This window comes from Microtus pennsylvanicus, chromosome 5, assembly GCF_037038515.1.
Source record: "Microtus pennsylvanicus isolate mMicPen1 chromosome 5, mMicPen1.hap1, whole genome shotgun sequence".
In the NCBI taxonomy this organism is placed as follows: Eukaryota; Metazoa; Chordata; class Mammalia; order Rodentia; family Cricetidae; genus Microtus; species Microtus pennsylvanicus.
In genome coordinates, this window is record NC_134583.1 from 26,440,814 (window position 1) to 26,459,334 (window position 18,521).

Consider the following 18,521-nt stretch of genomic DNA (forward strand, 5'->3'; position numbering starts at 1 on the left):
ATGTCACAACCTGGCCCTGCTCATTTCTTTTTTTTATATACTTATGGCAGAAAAAATCCTTGGAAGTGGAGACTGCGTCTTCATTTTCTGGCTGCCCAGACCCAAATAATCACACAGAAAGTATATTAATTATAACACTGCTTGGTCAACAACTTAGGCGTGTTCCTACCTAGCTCTTATATCTTAAATTAACCCATATCTATTAATCTGTGAATCGCCACGATGCTGTGGCTGAGTGGAAAGATTCTGGCATCTTTCTCATTCAGCAGCTACATGGCATCTGTCTGACTTCACCTTCTTTCCTCCTCTATCTCTGCTTGGGTTTTCTGCCTTGCTCTATTCTGCCCTTCCATAGGTCAAAGTAGCTTCTTCTTTTTTTTTTTTTCGAGACAGGGTTTCTCTGTGGCTTTGGAGCCTGTCCTGGAACTAGCTCTTGTAGACCAGGCTGGTCTCGAACTCACAGAGATCCACCTGCCTCTGCCTCCCGAGTGCTGGGATTAAAGGCGTGCACAACCATCGCCCAGCAAAGTAGCTTCTTTTTTAAACAATGGTAATAAAACATATTCACAGTATCCAGAGGGGAATCCCACATCATTGTCTTTTTATTACATTTTGTTTGTGTGTGTGTTGTAGGTGTGTAAGTGCTGTGATACCTATATGGAGGGCTGAAGATAATGTGCAGGAATTTGTTCTCTCCTTCCACCATGGGGGACTCAGGGATTGAAGCCAGGTTGTCAGGTTTGAGGGAAGTGCTTTTACTTGTGGAGACATCTCACCAGCTCTCTTCTAAGATTTAGTAACTGACAAACCAGATTCCACAACTGACTAAGTTACAGAATCAATAAAATAAAATAAAAACAAAATCTCACCCAGGGTGAAACATCAGGGGGCTAAGAGGATAGTTGGTAAATTGTTGGTCATACCAGCATGCACACCTAAAATTAACCTCTAGAACCCATGTTTAAAAAGAAAAAAAAATCTGGGTGTGGTGGCCTGCACTTGTAATTGCTGGGTTTAATGGGTGGATCCCTGGGCCCAGCCCAGCCAATCAACAAGCTCCGGGCCAGTCAATGAATAATAATGTGGATGTGGCCACCAAAGAAAGACCTGTGTGGTTGAGCTCTGGCCCCGTTCATATGGACACATATGTACCCACATGAAGATGCACACACACAACTTACAGTCAAATTTATTCAAAGACTCTTCTGCATAAACATAGCATATACATGGTCAGTATGCATCAGTTACTTTTCTCATAGCTGTGACATAACTGAGAGAAGCAACTCATGGAAGCCTTATTTTAGCTCCTGGTGTCCGAGGTCTCACTCCACAGTCCTTGGCAATTGTGTATGGGCCCATGGTGACGAATAATGTCATGGTTGCAAGAGTACATGGCACAGGCTACTCACCTCATGGAAGACAAGAATGGAGAGAGACAGAAAATGATAGAGATAGAGAGATAGAGAAAGAAAGAGAAAGGGGGGCCAGAGGGAGACAGATGGAGAAATAGAGACGAGACAGAGATAGAGAATATGCTTGTTTTAGAGGACTTTCCTTTGTCCTCTCTTACTCCATTTAGACCAGTCTATGGGATGGTGCCATCTCCATCCAGAGTACCATTCTTCCCTTGGTTGGTCCTCTCTAGAAAAACCCCCAAGACATGCCCAGGATGTGTTTCACTCCTCTTCTCGTTATTTCGCAACTCAACCAACACAGTAGGTGCTTGGTTTCCATTACTTGAAAGCCATTGAGTGAATGGTAGAGGAAGCACCAAGATCACCTAGCACTGCAGGCTACTCACGATAACAAGGATGGCAATGACAACTAGCCAGCACCGATAATAATTACATCAGCTTTAAGCATAAGATGTGATATTGTGCATACTGAATTCTCTGCTCTTTCCAGAGAAAAGAGAGTGCCTTCCCCAGGCCTTCTCTGTCTGACTACACCCCTGGATTAGACACCCAGAACCTGCACTCCCTGCCCTCTCCACTATGCAGGCAGTTGGGGCTCCTGAAATTCCTGGTTGAATTGATTCCAGAGTAGGCCTCCCTACATTAAGTGTGTCATCCCAGTAGTGAGCTTGTGTAGGTTTGCATATAGCCAAGATGAGGCTGTGTGCTGTGGATGGAGGTGGGATACGTGGATTGAGAATGAGGAGGAGATACTGGTACAGAGTAGGCCCAGTAGTGGGGAGAAAGGAAGTGAGCTGGATCTGGGGCAGGGTGAGGAATGGGAAGAAAAGAGGGTGTGGGGGAGTCCTTGAGGGGCCAGAGATGGTCTTTCTTCTACACCCCCTTTAAATGTGGGATGCCAAGGCATGCAAGCATCCTAAATGCAAGCCTGGTCTCCCTGCCTGCAAGGACATAAGTTAGCCAAGACCGTGGAGCATGTTTTATTTAACAACCAATTAGCTCGACTTAAACTTGCAAGTGTTTGGACACATAGCAGATGGCACAATGTGTGTGACTGTACTCTTCCCCTGGACTTCAGAACTGGGCAGCTGCTTAGCGTCCATGTGGACCAAGATGGAGGAAGACTCCTAGAAAGCAAATGCTCACAGAGCAAGGACTCCCAGGAAGAGGCCGAAGTAACTAACCTGAGAGGATTAAGCCGCTGCCATTCAGGGAGGAGGGGAAGGGATAATGTGAGTGGGAGCCATTCTCCCTGGAACAGCAGGGACCCTGCAGATGCTCAGATGGGGGAAGGGGCATGGAGTGCTGAAAACACAGGAGACAACCAAAGTTTCTGTTTTTTGTTGTTGTTGTTTGGTTTCTGTTGTCGTTTGTTATTAGACCCTTGAGTTGTTGAAAAGTTTAAGTGCTGCCTTCTGGGTGCTGCTGGCCAAATGACCGGCAGGTGAAGGTATTCACCATTGCCTGATGACCGATTTTGATCCCCAGAACCCACATGATTGGCAGGAGAGAACAGAATCTACACTCACCCCATCATACACCCCACTCCCCACAAATAAATACTTTTGTATTTATTTCTGTATTAGCTGCTTTTCTATTGCTGTGATAACCCATCAGGACCAAAGCAACTTAAGAATAAATTTAATTTGGCTTACTGTTTTGGAGGACTAGCTATCCTGAATGGTGGGGGAGGCATGGTGGCAGGAGCCAGAAGCTGAGAGGTCACATCTCATACATCATATAAGATGCAGAGAGCAAAATTGGCCATATGGCACAATCTCAGAAAGGGTTAAGGTAGCTCTCAGGGCATCCTGGTTAGCTCCTGTGAGGTCAGCCGCTCTCTTTGTAAGTTTCCTTAACCATCTCAAAGAAAAAGATGGGAGGGTAAATAAATAACAGATGAGTAAAAAAAATAAATAGAAAAAGATGGGAGACCCAGCCCCCAACCCTGAGGATACCAGAAGAAGAATATATAAAAAAACAAAACAAACGGACAAACAAAATCTATACTCTATCAGAAGGAGATGACGGTAGCAGGCAAACATGAAGGAAAGAAGAAGGAAGGCTACGTAGAGTTTACAATAATGTAGTCTTATTAGGTTAGAAATCATGAGCATAAAGCCAGGTGATGGTGGCACATATATTTAATCCCAGCACTCGGTAGGCAGAGGCAGCCAAATCTCCGTAAGTTCTAGGCCAGCCTGGTGTACAGAGCAGGTTCCAGGACAGTCCAGGCTACACAAAGAAGCCCTGTCTTGAAAAACGGAATACTAAAGCAAGACAAAAGATGCAGTTCTGATTCTGACACCGTGTACAGATGTGAGACTTGAGAGATTTATTTACGTATTTATTTATCCTTATTTTTTACTTTCTTGCGGGAGGGAGATTAAAGGCGTGGCACCACCACACTGGGAATGACAATAGTTTTTGAATACCAATGTCTCATGCATTTAATGAAAAATGTCCCCCATAGACTCATGTGTGAGTGAGGAAGGGTGGGACATAAAGCCTTGCTGGAGGAAGTAAATAAAAAATGTAAGTGCATCTCTTGAACACCTCTGGTGTCCTCACATGCCACGCCATCTCCCCCTCTTGCACACACTACTGTCATGATGCCATTTACATGCTGCGACACACCTACAGGGTCCTCACTATACCTTAGTAGATACTGGTGTCAAGTTCTTGGATATCCAGAATTATGAGCTAAATCAATCTTTAAATAAGTACACAACAACAGCTATTTTGTTATAACTGCAGAAAATAGACTTATTCAGGGAGGGGATGGGTTTGATGATATTGGGGTAGATGGGAGGATAAATAAGGTACTATAAATAGAACACAATTTCTGTGTCCTAGGCACTGTCAGGAATGAGTGAGGGAGTGGGTATACCTAATACGAAGGAACATTCATGACATGAACATGGCCATGTCAAGGATGCTAATGCCTTAGACTCAAGAGCATTGCCAGGCCTTCCACAGGGCAGTCTCAGGGGAATGGCAAGGCCTTCGCCTGCTCCAAGTATAGCTGTTGGTCAATGGGCTGACCTTTACTAAAGACAGTATGTGCAAAGAGTGTGGACCCCAGTTTTTGAGATCACTGCACGTGCCTCTAAGACCGCTTCCCTACTGGGCCCCTCTACTGCGATGAGCTCACAGCATCCCTGTTCATGCAATGTATAATACATGTGCCTGCCATCTGGGCTATGGCACCACCTGAGGGCATGGCCCACCTGATCCTAGCTTTTCTGTGACTTGTGTCTGTCTCTCTGACTCCCCTGTTGGCTCCCAGTCAGGTTTCCAGGTCCAGCAGCTCTGGTCTGGTCAAGTCTCTATACAATGGACTCATGTCAACAGTGGTGGCCTAAGTTTCTTCTATAGATGGTACTTTTTCCCCTTTTGGCTATTTCCCTGGGGCCTGGTCACATGGGCTCCATCAGAGGAGAGGAGGCCCTTGCCTACTGAATCTTGTAGTCCAATTTGATTGGTATAGGACGGAGCTCATCCATTTCCCAACTTGGTCTTGCTGGATTTTTGCTAAGAGACACTAAAGGGGAACATAAAAGACTATGGATTCTAGGTTATGATCTCTGAATTTCACGCAGAGAAACCTAATTGCATGAGCCTTTCTCACGTGTTTGAGTAGCGTGGATTTCACCTGAGCAAAGTTGGCTGTTGAAACAATGTGCTGAGACCCCGAGCATGCGAGAACCAGAGTTATATTTTCCACGTCCTTTCCTTTCTAGATTTTTTTTTCAAGACAGGGTTTCTCTGTGTAGCTCTGGCTATCCTGGAACTTGCTCTGTAAACCAAACTGGTCTCGAACTCAGAGATCCACCTGCCTCTGCCTCCTGACTGCTGGGATTAAAGGCATGCCCCTTCCTATTTCTAGAATTCTAAGTTAAATTTATCAAAAAGTCTTAAATAAAACAGTACCCAGCAAGGAAAATAAATAAACTTGGAAAGTGTAAGAAAGGAATCTATTGTTTGACACATATTGGTTAGCTACTGGTCTCATTGTTTCAGTGAAATAGCTGGCCAAAGAGATTTAAGGAAGCAGTGGTACCAGAACTGGAGCCAACTGGCAACATTGTAGCCACAGTCAGGAAGCAGAGAGCGACGAATGTTGCTGTGCCCTTCAGTTCCTGCTTTTTGTGTTTTTGTTTGTTTGTTTGTTTTTGAGAGACAGGGTTTCTCTGTATCTTTGGAGCCTGTTCTGGCGTCCAGCGTGGGTCTTTCTTTTCCAGTTAAACTTTACTAGAAACACCCAAACAGAATGGCCAGAGATTTGCCTTCTAGGTGAATCTAAACCCTACTAAGTTGACAATCGAGATTAGCCACCACACTCTGAGCTCAAGGCTCTTTCGAGGTCTTACAGTGAAAAGCAGCAGGCCTGACCTGCAGCTCTGAAGACATCCTCGGCTGGGAACCCCCAAGCTCTCCGTGCCTCTTACTGGCTAACCGGTTCACTTCCATGAGCTTAAGGTCGGACTTTCAAGGGGCGTGTGCACGTCTTCCAAACTTCCAAAGGAGGAGTCTGCCTCCTGCTGATTGGAATCCAGAGAGTCTGGACTTGGATGGGCGGCTAGAGTGGCAGACCTGTGGGTCCTTCTGGAAGCTGATTCAGACTACTGGGCATGGTGGGGGAGGGTTGAGATAAGGATATGAATCTATCATGGATAAACAGTTTTCAAAGCAGTCGAAAACAAAACCGAAAACATACACACAGCTAGTGCTGCATGCTTGCAGTCCTAACATTTGGGAGGCAGAGGCAAAAGAACCACAAGTTCAAGACCAGTCTAAGCCAAACAGGGAGAGCCTGCCTCAAACCAAATTTAGGAAGGCATATGCATCACAAGCGGGCCAGGAACTTCTCACAGCAGAAACAGGTAGCACACAGGCGCTACCTGCTTATACCAGAGCGTGGAAACGTCCTGTGAGCCTTGATATCCATGTTAGTTAGCTACTGCTCCTCCTTCCTGGGAGGGATGCAGACCTTACCCATGCCCCCAGAACTAGTCCTATGGTGTCCAGTCTCACTGAACGTATCGGGAAGTAACTAGGTGCTTTACAATTAGGCTTTCACACCTTGCTTAGGGTGGGGGTGGGGGGTGTCCAGAGACATTTCACTATTGCCTGTGTCTTCACAGGAGGAAGACTCGTGAGGGCCTGCGTGTTGCGGGGAAGTGGGAGGGTGAATTTGCTCCTTTGCCAGGCTCAGCCCTGTAAAAGCCTGCAGGCTGAGCCTCCTGCTGGACACTGACAGCATGGCTCTAGAGTACCTCAGGAAGAGATGCTCCGGTTGCTATGGTACCTCGGAGGGATGTTATCAATCTGAGGAGCCAGGTCTTGCAGCCCCCACCCTGCCTCTCTTGGCTCATCTCACTCTCTTTCCCAAATGATTCTTCTAACAAATGCTTCTCCCTCTCCACTTGCCCAAATCACCCTCACTCTGGTCTTCCAGGCTCACTCCTTTTTCAGAGAGCCCCCCTCCCATCCTCTCTCCTCTATTCTTCCCCTCCCCACACCCACCCTGCCTCCTCCCTACAATTTGTGAAGTAGAGCCTTGTGCAGGACAGAGGTAACCACCAAACATGCCCACGCTGAAAAGCCTGGATTTACCCCTTGCCAATCACTTGACACCACTGAGATTTCTCATTTAGAACAGGGGCTGAAAATGGTCCCTACATATTGGTAGGGTGCCAGTGGAGTCGGTGGGGAGGATAAGCTAGCACTCTAAATGCTGAGGCTAGCACCTCTTTATAAATGTTAGCAGTCCTTGTTTTACTTGAAGAGTAAGTTTGTTAGTTTTGTGCTGCTGTAACAGAATTTGAAGTTGGGTAATTCATAATAAGCAGGAAGTTATTGGGTCCAGGTTCGAGAAGCTGGGAAGCACAGGATCTAGGGGGTCCCATCAGTAAAAGCCTTTCTGCTGGCAGAATTGTACAGAGCCGGCAGGGGAGGACGTGGAACTCATATGGTCCCCACAACACTAACGCAAATGCATCCGTGAGGTCGGAACACTCAGGAGATAAACAGTGAAACCACCTTTGTTTTCTGTACCACCAAGAAAAATGTGCCATTGTCCAAAGGGAGTGGATTTTAGAATCAACAATGTACGGTATTACTGATGTTGTGTCTGAGTGTGGTTTCTGTTCCACCTCCAATTCATGTGGAAATCCCCCCCTCCCCCCAGGATGGTGCTATGAAGTGGGGGAATTTGCAGATAATTGGGTCTCGCGGTTTTGTGAATGAATTATTCTCATCTCAAAGAAGTCTGATGGAGCCGCTTGCTGCTTCCACCAGGTAAGAGCACAGCAAGAGGTCCCTACCACACCAGATCTGCTGGTGCCTTGAGCCTGGGCCCCCAGCCTCCAAAGCAAAGAATTAATCTCTGCTGCTTATAAGGTGCCTAGTTTATGGCATTTTGGGCCATGGAAGGGATTTTAGAGATTCCCAGGAAAGGGGTTGGTCTTCTTGATATAACAGGATACAAAATGAACATTTTTTTCCTGCTTCCTCCCTTCCACAAGCCAGGAAAGATGGAGACAGAGATGTCTGTATAAGAACTGACACTTACTGAGTTAAGAGGAAATGGGAGCATATCAGATGTTTTTCTGAAGCAAGACAGCATAAAATGTACTACCCAGGAGTGGGGACACCTGAGTCCTCAGATGGCAGAGGCTTTTAGAGGCTAGCATGGATTACACAGCAAGAACCTCTTAAAACAATAAAAATAGCTGCAAATGCTAACTTGTTTTCCACACAACAGGGAAAACCAAAGAGAAGCTCATCTCCATTGCTCTGAAAGGCAACCTTTCAGATCAGCAAGGTAAGGTCTGAAGGCGGTTTCAATGTAGCTGCCATGCGGGCCACGCTGTTGTCTCGAGTACCTAGGACACAGGTCTTCTCTCTGGCCTCGTGACTCTCAAGTGGGAAGCGAGCACGATTTCAGATGAAGTGTGGATTCTGCCTGAGAAACAGCTGAAGTAATCAATCTAAAACCCTGCAGGTTGGGAGCAGGGACGTGGTGACATTAGCGAGAAATAAAGCAACAAAGGTCAAGGACGGCTGGGTTAATGAGTACAGCCAGTACAGCTGCTCTTACCTCTGGAGGCGGGGGTGCTGACGTGGACAGAGCCCAGTGGGGAACGGGGGTAGGGGTGGGGGAGGGGAGGTGGTGATGGCAGAAGCCCGGTCTGGGCACTTCCTCTACAGCAACGTATAATGGGGCGTGATTGGCAAGGCCAGCTAAACAAGAGCGGCCAGACTGGAATTAGAATGTGGTGTTCATCAAAACAGCAAACGAGAACAGTGATTGCTTCGATGTGAAGCTGCACTCCACAAGATGGCTTTTCAAGTTCTTTATTCAGAGAGAGAGGAGAGAGGAGAGAGGAGAGAGGAGAGAGAGAGAGAGAGAGAGAGAGAGAGAGAGAGAATCCAAAACAAAAATCCACCAGCCATGCACAATTAAGATGCTGTCTATAGGAAAGGGAGGGCGGCTGTATGGCGGCCAGGAAGCGGTCCCTAAGGTCCCCTCTGGAAGCTGTGATTTTGCTCAATGGCTGTCTCTCTCTCTCTCTTTCTCTCTCTGTCACATTCCCTTTGTATCAGCGTTTCTGTGTGGAGACTGAGTTGACCCACCTTACTGTATCAACAGAGAAATTCCTTCTCGGTTTGAAACAGGCTTTCTGTCCACAAGAATGATGGATGATTGCCCAGGTCTGGAAGGGTCTCTGTGAAGAGGAAGTTGAACCCAGCTACACATTGTCTCTCATCTTTTCAAAGCTTCATATAAAAATACATAAAGCACCCGTCACTCCAACCGGGTGGTCTTCCAACCCCCAGCCCCAGAGAACTAAAGTCACTCTTGAGAAGCCTTCTCATTTGTCTGTATTGAGTACATACCACATAGACACTTTGTCTTCCGACCCTGTTACAAATAACTTTCATGGCTTTGGTTTTGAATCATCAGCATGATGTATAGAAGGACCACTTTATTAGCTCGCGTTCATTAGCCATCTAAATGAGTTCGAGTCAATTGCAGCGCTGTATCTTGTAGTGCTGGGGACAAATGTCACAGTGACCTGCGTCCTTAGCACTTATGCTGCTTTCACGTGTCCTCATAGGGCCCTTACCATGAATGACCCCACAAAAGCTGCCACAGCCAGGCCTCCTGGCCCATTTGCTGAAATGTGATTTCCAGGACATTTTACAAGAACAGCTCAAACTTAGTAAAACATCATGTAGTCCTTCTAACCTGGAGTTTCTTTGTAGTAGGAAGGACGGTGACTCCAAGCAGCAGAAAACACAGGGCACTTCACGAACAGGCCAATGGGAAGGAAGCTTCATTAGCTATATCCCCATTTTAACAGCATCCATAGAAACTACACATGGAATTGGCTTTTATTATTATGTTACACACTTATAAGACTCCAGATATTGATGTGCTTGTTAAACATGACTACTGTATACACACACACACACACATGTACACACACATATTCCATAGTATTCTATAGTAACCACCGGCTGTGATGCTGGCCACTCTACTGGCTCAAGAGCAGCCACCATGGCACCTTGGAGTTGGCATGGCAAAGCACCATGCCCAGTGAGTTGTAGAACTTCAGACAAGGATAGTATCAATTCACAATGTCTCCTACATTACTCATAACCTGGTGAGCAGAGATTTGAAAAATATCGGGCACAGAGTCGCACACACTCTGGATGTACAGGGTGTCAGTGCCCTGGGTACAGGAACTACACAGAGGGGTAGGTTTTATGACTACTACTCAACTTGTGGGACCTCATCCTAATAAACCCAATGCAAGTAGAAAAGCTATTAATGGCAAAAATGCATTTTAATCCACTTGAGAATGCTTACACTGGCCTACAGGTGGGCAAGACCACCTAACACAAGAGCTGTTTTATAATAAAGCGTTGAGAAGCTCGTGTGACTTTACCAAGTACTGTCCCGAAAGGAAGAAGTAGAATGGTTGGATGGGTAATCTTTGAACCGCTGGAAGGTTGAAAACTTCCAAGTCAAGGATTTCCCACTGGAAGCAGTGACACAGCCATTTGTAGAACTGACCAGTGAAGTCAGGGTGAGTGCTGGCTAAATAATCAGTCAGCCGAACCTAATGAGGTTATCTATTACTTAAACTGGTTAAAATAGGAAGACTGTTGGATTTTTTTTTTATGGTCTACTTAGGTTATACATGGCCTCTTCAGACTTTGGTTGCAGGTTGGATAAACACATTAATAATCTTCTCATTAGATGGTTGAGCTGGACAAACTGGTTTATCCTCTCCCCAAATAGTATCCGACAAACTGTGTTTATGTGTCATTTAGTTCTGGTGCAACTTTTCATAAAGTAACTCATTCTTGACAAGCGGATCTGGGTTGCCTTTGTAAATAGTTCTGTGTGCCCTGGAGCTGGGCAGCTGTGTGCAGCTGGCCTCTGTAAATGGCTGACTCCTGGTCAAAAGGTTGTATGACAACGTGGCTCTCCTGTGACACCTGCTTAAGCCACCATCTCCTAGAATGTTCTCCAGGGTTACTTCTTAAACCCAGGCTCTCAATGTGCACACAGGTGGTGGTTTTTCTTCTGAAAAGACGCGCTCATTGTTGTCCATTTGTAGGCAATCAGAGCTCTTTCTCAGAGAACATGCCCGGCAACACCCTGGAGATGACTGTTACAGGGCTCTTGCTAATCACGTCTTTGCAACCAGGATCCTCCCAGTTCCTGGACGAGCTGGGTCCCTGAGTTATGAACCTAAGGACTTTATAAGATTGTTTAGGTTTAGCAGAATGTGGTTAGTATCTTCATCCTTGAATATTCCGACCAGACCATTCCCAACTCTATTCTAATCTCAGGCAAGAGCTAACTTTAGGGAGAGAAAGTAAATCCCAGGATGGCTAGTTCAAGGCCCCTTGGAGCCTGGGAGCTAACAGCAGCCCTCACAGTCACAGATCTGCTTCCCATCAGGCCTCACAGCTCACATTGCCCAGCCGAGAGCGCCAGTCTCAGCAGGACTGGAAGACAGCAAGGGCACTTTCTACAGGGCATGGGGAAGCGTAATTTACAGGGTGCGTAATTTACAACTAGACTGTGTCTATCTATGAGGTTTCTAAAGCTCTAATCACACACTAAGGTCCCCCCCCCCCCCCCCCCCCCCCGCTTTTCTCCCTGAAATGCAGTCTGAACACAAGTGTTGCAAGTAATGCAAAGAGGTTCTAGTCAAACGAGGAGGGAGCAACGCTTACTGTTCCTCTACTGCCTCACTTCTGTGTCCCGGGAAGTGTATTTGCTAATGAAGGACAGAAACTTTAATAGTACACTTTAATGAGAATACATGCTCAAAATAGCATAAACATAACCGCGAGAGACAGGAAGCAGCTTTTGAAAGTAAAAATTTTTTATTTTGATTGATTTCTCAACATACTGTTGAATATAATGCCAGTTTCATTGAATGGCGGACATTTGGTTCCACAGACACTTGGTAATGCTACGGAGAGCTACTCCTTTCCCAGGAAGCTAGGCTGACGGCTGGAAAGAGAAGCACACCTTTCTAGCAGCATGGCCGCTTAAGCCACGGCCCGGGACCCGCAGCTTTTAGATTCAAAATGGCACGGACATGTTTCAGCTGGTGACAGAAGTGAGACACGGGGAACAAGACGTGGACACCAAACGGAGCAGGGCAGATACTGTAAGGACAGCGGACAAACCAAATGTAAGGGCTGTAAGGATAACTATAGAAAAGGGAACCAATATTTTACTCAAATGCTTTTTAGAGCCTTTCTGTAGATACAAATATATATATATATATTTATCCAAAAATATGTTTTATACAGATAAATGTTTCTCAATTAAAGATGGGTTCAAAGCTATAGTATAACAGAAAGCATGTCTTCTGTTAAGACTCACCACCTGAATTTTCAATTTCTTTAAAGTTAGTGCATTAGTTTTCCAAATATAATTACCTGACACATTTTTACAGATATAAATCAAGCAGGTGTTACGTTTTGAAAGGGTTTGCAGGTTAAATGGTATTTCATTAAGATGCTATGCATATCAAACTTACAACAAGGCCCATTAAACATACCAAAGTGGGCTATGTAAGTTGGCTATTCCTCTTCACAGTAAACATTTTCTGATTGCCAGCTGATAAATGCTGAAAATGCACAAAACCTTCACTCCCTAAGTACTCTTACGTTAATAAGACATCTGCTCCAATATATGGCAATAAACCTTGCAGTAACTATGGGAAGTAACACCTACAACCACTACCTAGAAAATAAAGCACACAATTATTTTGGTGATTTTACAAATCTTTTTTCCAGGTGTAAAGGCTACAAAAAACTCCTAAAAATTAGAGAACACTGAAAACATTAAAAGTTTGACATTGGACTTTATAGTATTTCCATTTTACCCTGAAAGACAACTTAAAAAATATGACCCTCATAGAACAGGTCACCTTGCTAATATTATAAAAAATTGGTGAGAGCAAGAAAACTTTTCACTGGTTATGTGGGGTTTTTTGTAAATGGTCTCTCCCCAAACCATTAAAAAATGTTAAAAGACAAAAAGCAAATGAAATATGTGATGGTCCCTAAACTATTTTGAAGGCAGGTAGCTGAGTCTAAGCTACAATATTTTCTCACTCATAGGAGTCCTCCTCCCCTCAAATGCCCTTTCAAATGCGGGAACAGTACAACAGCAAAAATCAAAGAGCATAAACTGTATTTTCAAGAACAGAAAAATCTCTAGTGCTGACAGACAGAGCAGAAAGCAGATTCTTTGGGGGCCACTGATCAGTCAGTCTCCGATCCACTATGAAGACTTCTCTTTCCTATTGCGGGGCGAGTCCGCTCCGTTCGATGTGACCGCTCCATTCACACCGTTCTCTGAAATGAGACAAGCACAGGTGTCGTTTCGTCATAGGCAAATGTGAGCAGTATCGTTCTGCACAAGGCATCTGCGGGTAAGAAGCTGACCACACAAGGAACCAAGGCAGCAAATCAAGAGAAAGTAGTTACTGCTAAAGAGAGAGCCAGGCCTGCGGTAAAGTCACAAGGTCTGTAACTGTACCCTGCGGCAGCCCTGAGAGGACACAGCTGTCCCTACACCAGCACACACACCTCTCAGATACGTCTTTAAAACAGATGAGAGCTATCAGTGACGGCCACTATGACAGTTAAAGGTGGGCCGAAGCCTCTTCTGTGAAACTCTGATGGGGAGGCCAGGTCCAGCAGCACTTGGGAGGCAGAGGCAAGTGGATTTCTGTGGATAGCAGCTCCATAAGTGCAGAATAGATGTCTTTTTTGGGGTGTAAAAGGCACATTCACTAAACTTGAGGACTTTGTGATCAAAGTCAGAACAGTTTAGGGCAGGGACACCCTTCGGGGACGTCACTACTTATGGAAGGATTCAGGCAGCACCGGAAGACATGAACAGAAAATGACAAACCATCTAATGAATAAACAATAGACCCACAAATAAGTCAGGGTCCAAAAGAGAACTCAAATCATAATTCTAAAATGTCTGCAAGTGAATAGTGCTCAAGGCTTGAGCAGCCTACTGACCACAGAGAGGAGGGGACCCCTACCAGGAGCCATCTCAAGAAGGGGACCCCACCAGAGAAACAATCCACCATACCTAAGCTTGGAAGCAAGCATAGGAATCGATGGCACAGAAAAAACACAAAAATAAATAAAGAAAAAGTGTAAAAAAACAAACAACAAAAACTTAAAAAGATTTTTTCTTTTCTTTTTTTTGTTTTTAACAGTGCTAGAAGCTGTGTATTCTGGGTAGTTGATCTAGCTAGCCCTGGACTACGGTCTAAATGCTGGTCCTAACCATGAGGAAAACAGGCATAATTCCTTAGAAATCACAAGTTGCCAAAAAGGAGAAATTAATAATTTCATTATCTTGAGTGTAAATCTACAAAGATAGAATCACCATGAAGTCCCTCAGTGACTTACAGAACAAAAATGTTGAGATTAAACAAAGGAAAAATCTGTATAATACAGTTTATGAGGCTAGCAGCAAGGATATTGAAAAAAGTGCTAATTATAGGCCAATCTTTTGTATGAACACAGATGGGAATATCCTACCAAATAATTAGGGACCAACACAGCAAAGCTGCATTGTCTATCACCCGTCCCTACTGTGGGTGTACGCCAGGAATGAAAGAGAATTTCACACCAAGAGGAGGAGGCTTGGGCAGCCCTCAGCGGGCCACTGTGCTTGTTGCACAAGCTTCAGAACCCAAGTTCAAAGTTCCAGAAGCCACAGGAAAGCTGTTGTGGCCACTTATGCTGGGACCTCCAGCACTCCAGAAGGTGGAGATAGGGGGATTGATTGTCGGGCTTGCTAGATGCCTGCCATTCTCACTCCGGGTCAGTAAGAGTCCTTGTCTAAAGGGAGAAAGGCAGAGAGCAAGACACCCAGCATCCTTGTCGGACTCTATGTATGCACCATGCCCACACCTGTCCTCAAGCCAGGATTTAGCAAGAAAATGCAATGTAATGCATCTGGATTGGTTAGGAAGGTGCATAAACTATTTTCATTTGTAGATGATCCAAAAGAACCCACACAGACAAACATTTCAACAGCCAGTAGAGACTCAGGATCCAGGCCAATATGCAGACACCAACTGCACTTCTCTACACACAACGAACAATCTAAAAATGGAGTCAAGGAGAGGATTCTATTTTATAGTAGCATCCAAAAGAGTACAATATTTAGGAAGAAATTTAATCAAGTACTAGACATTTAGACCGATAACCATAAAATTTAATTGGGAGAAATTAAAGAGCAAAATAAATGAAAAGACATCCATGTTAATGCTCCCCAAGGCAATTTACAGATTAAAGGAAATCTGAGTCAAAACTCCAGGTGCTTTTTTGCAGACACTGAAAGGCAGTGTCTGAAATTCACACAGAAATGCTAGACACCTAAAATGACCAAACCGTATAAAAGAAAGCTGGAGAACCCCCATCCCCTGGCTGCAAAACTTCCAAAGCCACAGAAAGACAGCAATGCAGTGGCTTCTCAGACACCACAGCAATGCAGTGAGCTACCCACACGCCACAGCAATGCAGTGAGCTACCCACACGCCACAGCAACGCAGTGAGCTATCCACCCACACGCCACAGCAATGCAGTGAGCTACCCACACACCACAGCAATGCAGTGAGCTACCCACCCACACGCCACAGCAATGCAGTGAGCTACCCACACGCCACAGCAATGCAGTGAGCTACCCACCCACACACCACAGCAATGCAGTGAGCTACCCACCCACACACCACAGCAATGCAGTGCACTGTCCACATGGCACAGCAAGGCACAAGCATGTCTCCTTGCATAGTGACAGGTACCTAAATACATCCGGGGAAATCCAGAGCTCAGATCTGACTAATTTTTCAAAATTCATCAGAAAGAGGTTAGTTTTTCCAGCAAACAGTCCAAGAACTAACTGTGTACAATCCTGAGACTCAGCTCACTGAAGTGATCCACTTTGAAATAATAGCTCTGATGGCCCAGCAGGTCTACATCTATACACACTTGAGACAGGGACAGGCGTGCAGTCAAACATGTGTAGGTGTGCTTACACCACCTGATTGTTAAGGGTACAAACAACCAGATAAACAAAGTGTGGTACAGCCATACAAGACCGAGCAGTGAGTATGCCATAACATGGATGAACCTCACAAACACGACAGGGCCTTTGTAATGGCCCGGCTGTGGCGGAATTCCACCCCCAGGATGCTGACGGCAGAAGGACAGAACCAATGGCACATGTGCACTCACCTCTCCCCACAAAAATAAAAAAATTAAAATATTATGCTAATGTTGACAAGGTGACTTAGCAATTCGAAATGCTTGAAGTGCAAGTCTGACCCCTGGAGCCCATGTAAGGTGAAGGAGAAAGGAGATCCACCTCCGAGGTCAAGGCTTGCATCACGCCTGCGTGCAGGGTTGGCAGCACCCTGTCCCTTTAAAAGGCAAAACTCCACCTACTCTTTTCTTTTTCCCCTTTCTGTCCACATCTCTGTCCATCTTCTGCCACTCCTGCCCTCAGAGGCCAGTCTCTCCCCGCCTCTCATCTCTCAATAAACTCTCCACTTAAGCTCTCTCTGTATGGTGTTGTCTCCTGCCTGCTGTGAGGCCTCTGGGCTCTTCCCGCCAAGGTCAGGGCTAGCCAGACCCCCACACAGCCTGTATGCACACCTACAGTAATACACAGAAAATTTAAAATACGCCACCTGCAGTCAGTCACAGACGAGCATACACTGCATTGCTTCATGCACGGAAGCTGTTTGAAAAGACAGATCCACTGAGGCACAAGCCTGAATGGTGGCTGCCAAGGGCTGGGGAAGGGGAAGCCCAGGGAGCCGCACACAGGCACAGGGGTTTTCTCTGGGATGACTGCCTGTCTGCTTCTGCCTTCCCAGTGCTGCGATTAAAGGCATAAACACACCATGCCTGGCTCTTTCTGGGAAGATTTCACAAAATGTTTTGGAATTAGGTATAGTTCATATCACTTAGTAAATACTGTTGTCCCCCCCAACCTCTCTCACCCTGAGCCAGGGTTTCTCTGGTAGCCTTGGCTATCCTGGACTAGCTCTGTAGACCAGGCTGGCCTTGAACTCACAGATCTACCTGCCTCTGCCTCCTGAATGTTGGGAATAAAGGCACGCGCCACCACACCCAGCTAGCAAATATAATGTAAAAATGTTTTTATTCCTTAAAACGGCTCAGAGGTGAGGACACCCACAGTTAAGCACGATGACCCGAGTGTGACTTCCGCATGGTGGAGCTGGTCAGTACCTCCAGGTAGTCACATGATCTCCACAGGCATGCCATGACACAAATGTGTCTGCACACACACTCTAAATACATAAATGCTGACTTTTGTTTAAAACGGTGATATGTATTATTTCAAAGGCCAACTGTATGATGTGGATATCACACCCCAATAAAGACTGTTTGTTGACAGGCATTACGGAAGGGCCAGTGAGATGGTTCTGCGGGTTAAAGCACCAGCCGCCCATCCTGATGACCTGACTTTGATCCTTGGAACCCACGCAGTAGAAGAGAAGCTACTGTGACCTCCACGTGTGCTCTGGCACAAATGCACACATACAAAGTAAGTGTAAAAAGAACAAAGCATCACTGTAATTCAGAAGAACCTCAATAACGTAGGCATGTATGATATTCATGGGCTGAAATATAAACTCTCCTTACATCGACCTACAGAGCTGATGTGATTTCAGTCCAACATCTAAGCTGTTTGAGGGGAGAGGGCTGAATGAGCTACACAGGTTCAAGAACTGCTGGGCAAAGCTGGAGAAGAAAACCCAGCAGACCCAGGACTTAACAGGACGGCTAATGCCGATGTGTTTTCACAGCTGTAACCCCTACGCTTCTGTCCCAAGCACCGCACGCACCTAAGTTACCATCTACAGTGTCAATGTGTTTCAGTCACAGCCAACAGGCAAAAGCAGGGAGGTGCAGGCTTCCCAACATTAAAGCACCAAGCATTAGAAGTTTTATGTATATAAAAAGTTTGAAGGGGCAGCAGGTTTCAAACCATGAACGAGATGCTGACAACATACAGTGCCAGGCCCTTAGCTAGCCCCTGAAACCGCTGAGATTCCTGCTGTGCTGGGACTCGGCCTGCTGGACTGACGGCCCTCACGCGACCAGAGCACCCATTTCTCTTAAACAGCTAGATTTTTGTCACTGGCTAGGCCACGGTCCTTGAGGTGTACTCCGTAACCATGCTTTTCCTTCTTTAAGGGTTGCCTTTGTAAGATCCTGCAGCTATGTTTCTCCATGCTTTCACTTCGGGTTTCCACGGCTCAGTCAGTACCAACCTGTTCCTTTCCTGGAAGACCTGCCTTTGGTCATGACCGGTTTCCTCCTCACAGGTGGGGCTTGGAAGGCAGAGTGCTCCCTCCACCGGCGGAGCTGGAAGTTAATGAACTTCCACATCATGAAGGCTTGTGTGATGCAAATGGAGGCCAGAACAGCGATCCTGAAAACCACACACAGACAAAAGATCAGTGCGTGAGGGTAACGCGGTCCGCTGTGATTGGA

General features: G+C 45.8%; 1 protein-coding gene across 1 annotated transcript in view; it reads right to left on the minus strand.

Moving 5' to 3' along the window:
- Window positions 1–11,812: 11,812 nt before the first annotated feature.
- Tram1 (translocation associated membrane protein 1) overlaps window positions 11,813–18,521 on the minus strand; it is a 29,578-nt gene continuing 22,869 nt past the window's right edge. The window contains exons 10-11 of the mRNA XM_075971397.1: window positions 18,299–18,459; window positions 11,813–13,319 (exon numbers count right to left, since the gene is read on the minus strand). Of these exons, the coding sequence (XP_075827512.1) occupies window positions 13,246–13,319; window positions 18,299–18,459 (235 nt within the window). The 3' untranslated portion in view covers window positions 11,813–13,245. The remainder of the gene's footprint in view (window positions 13,320–18,298; window positions 18,460–18,521) is intronic.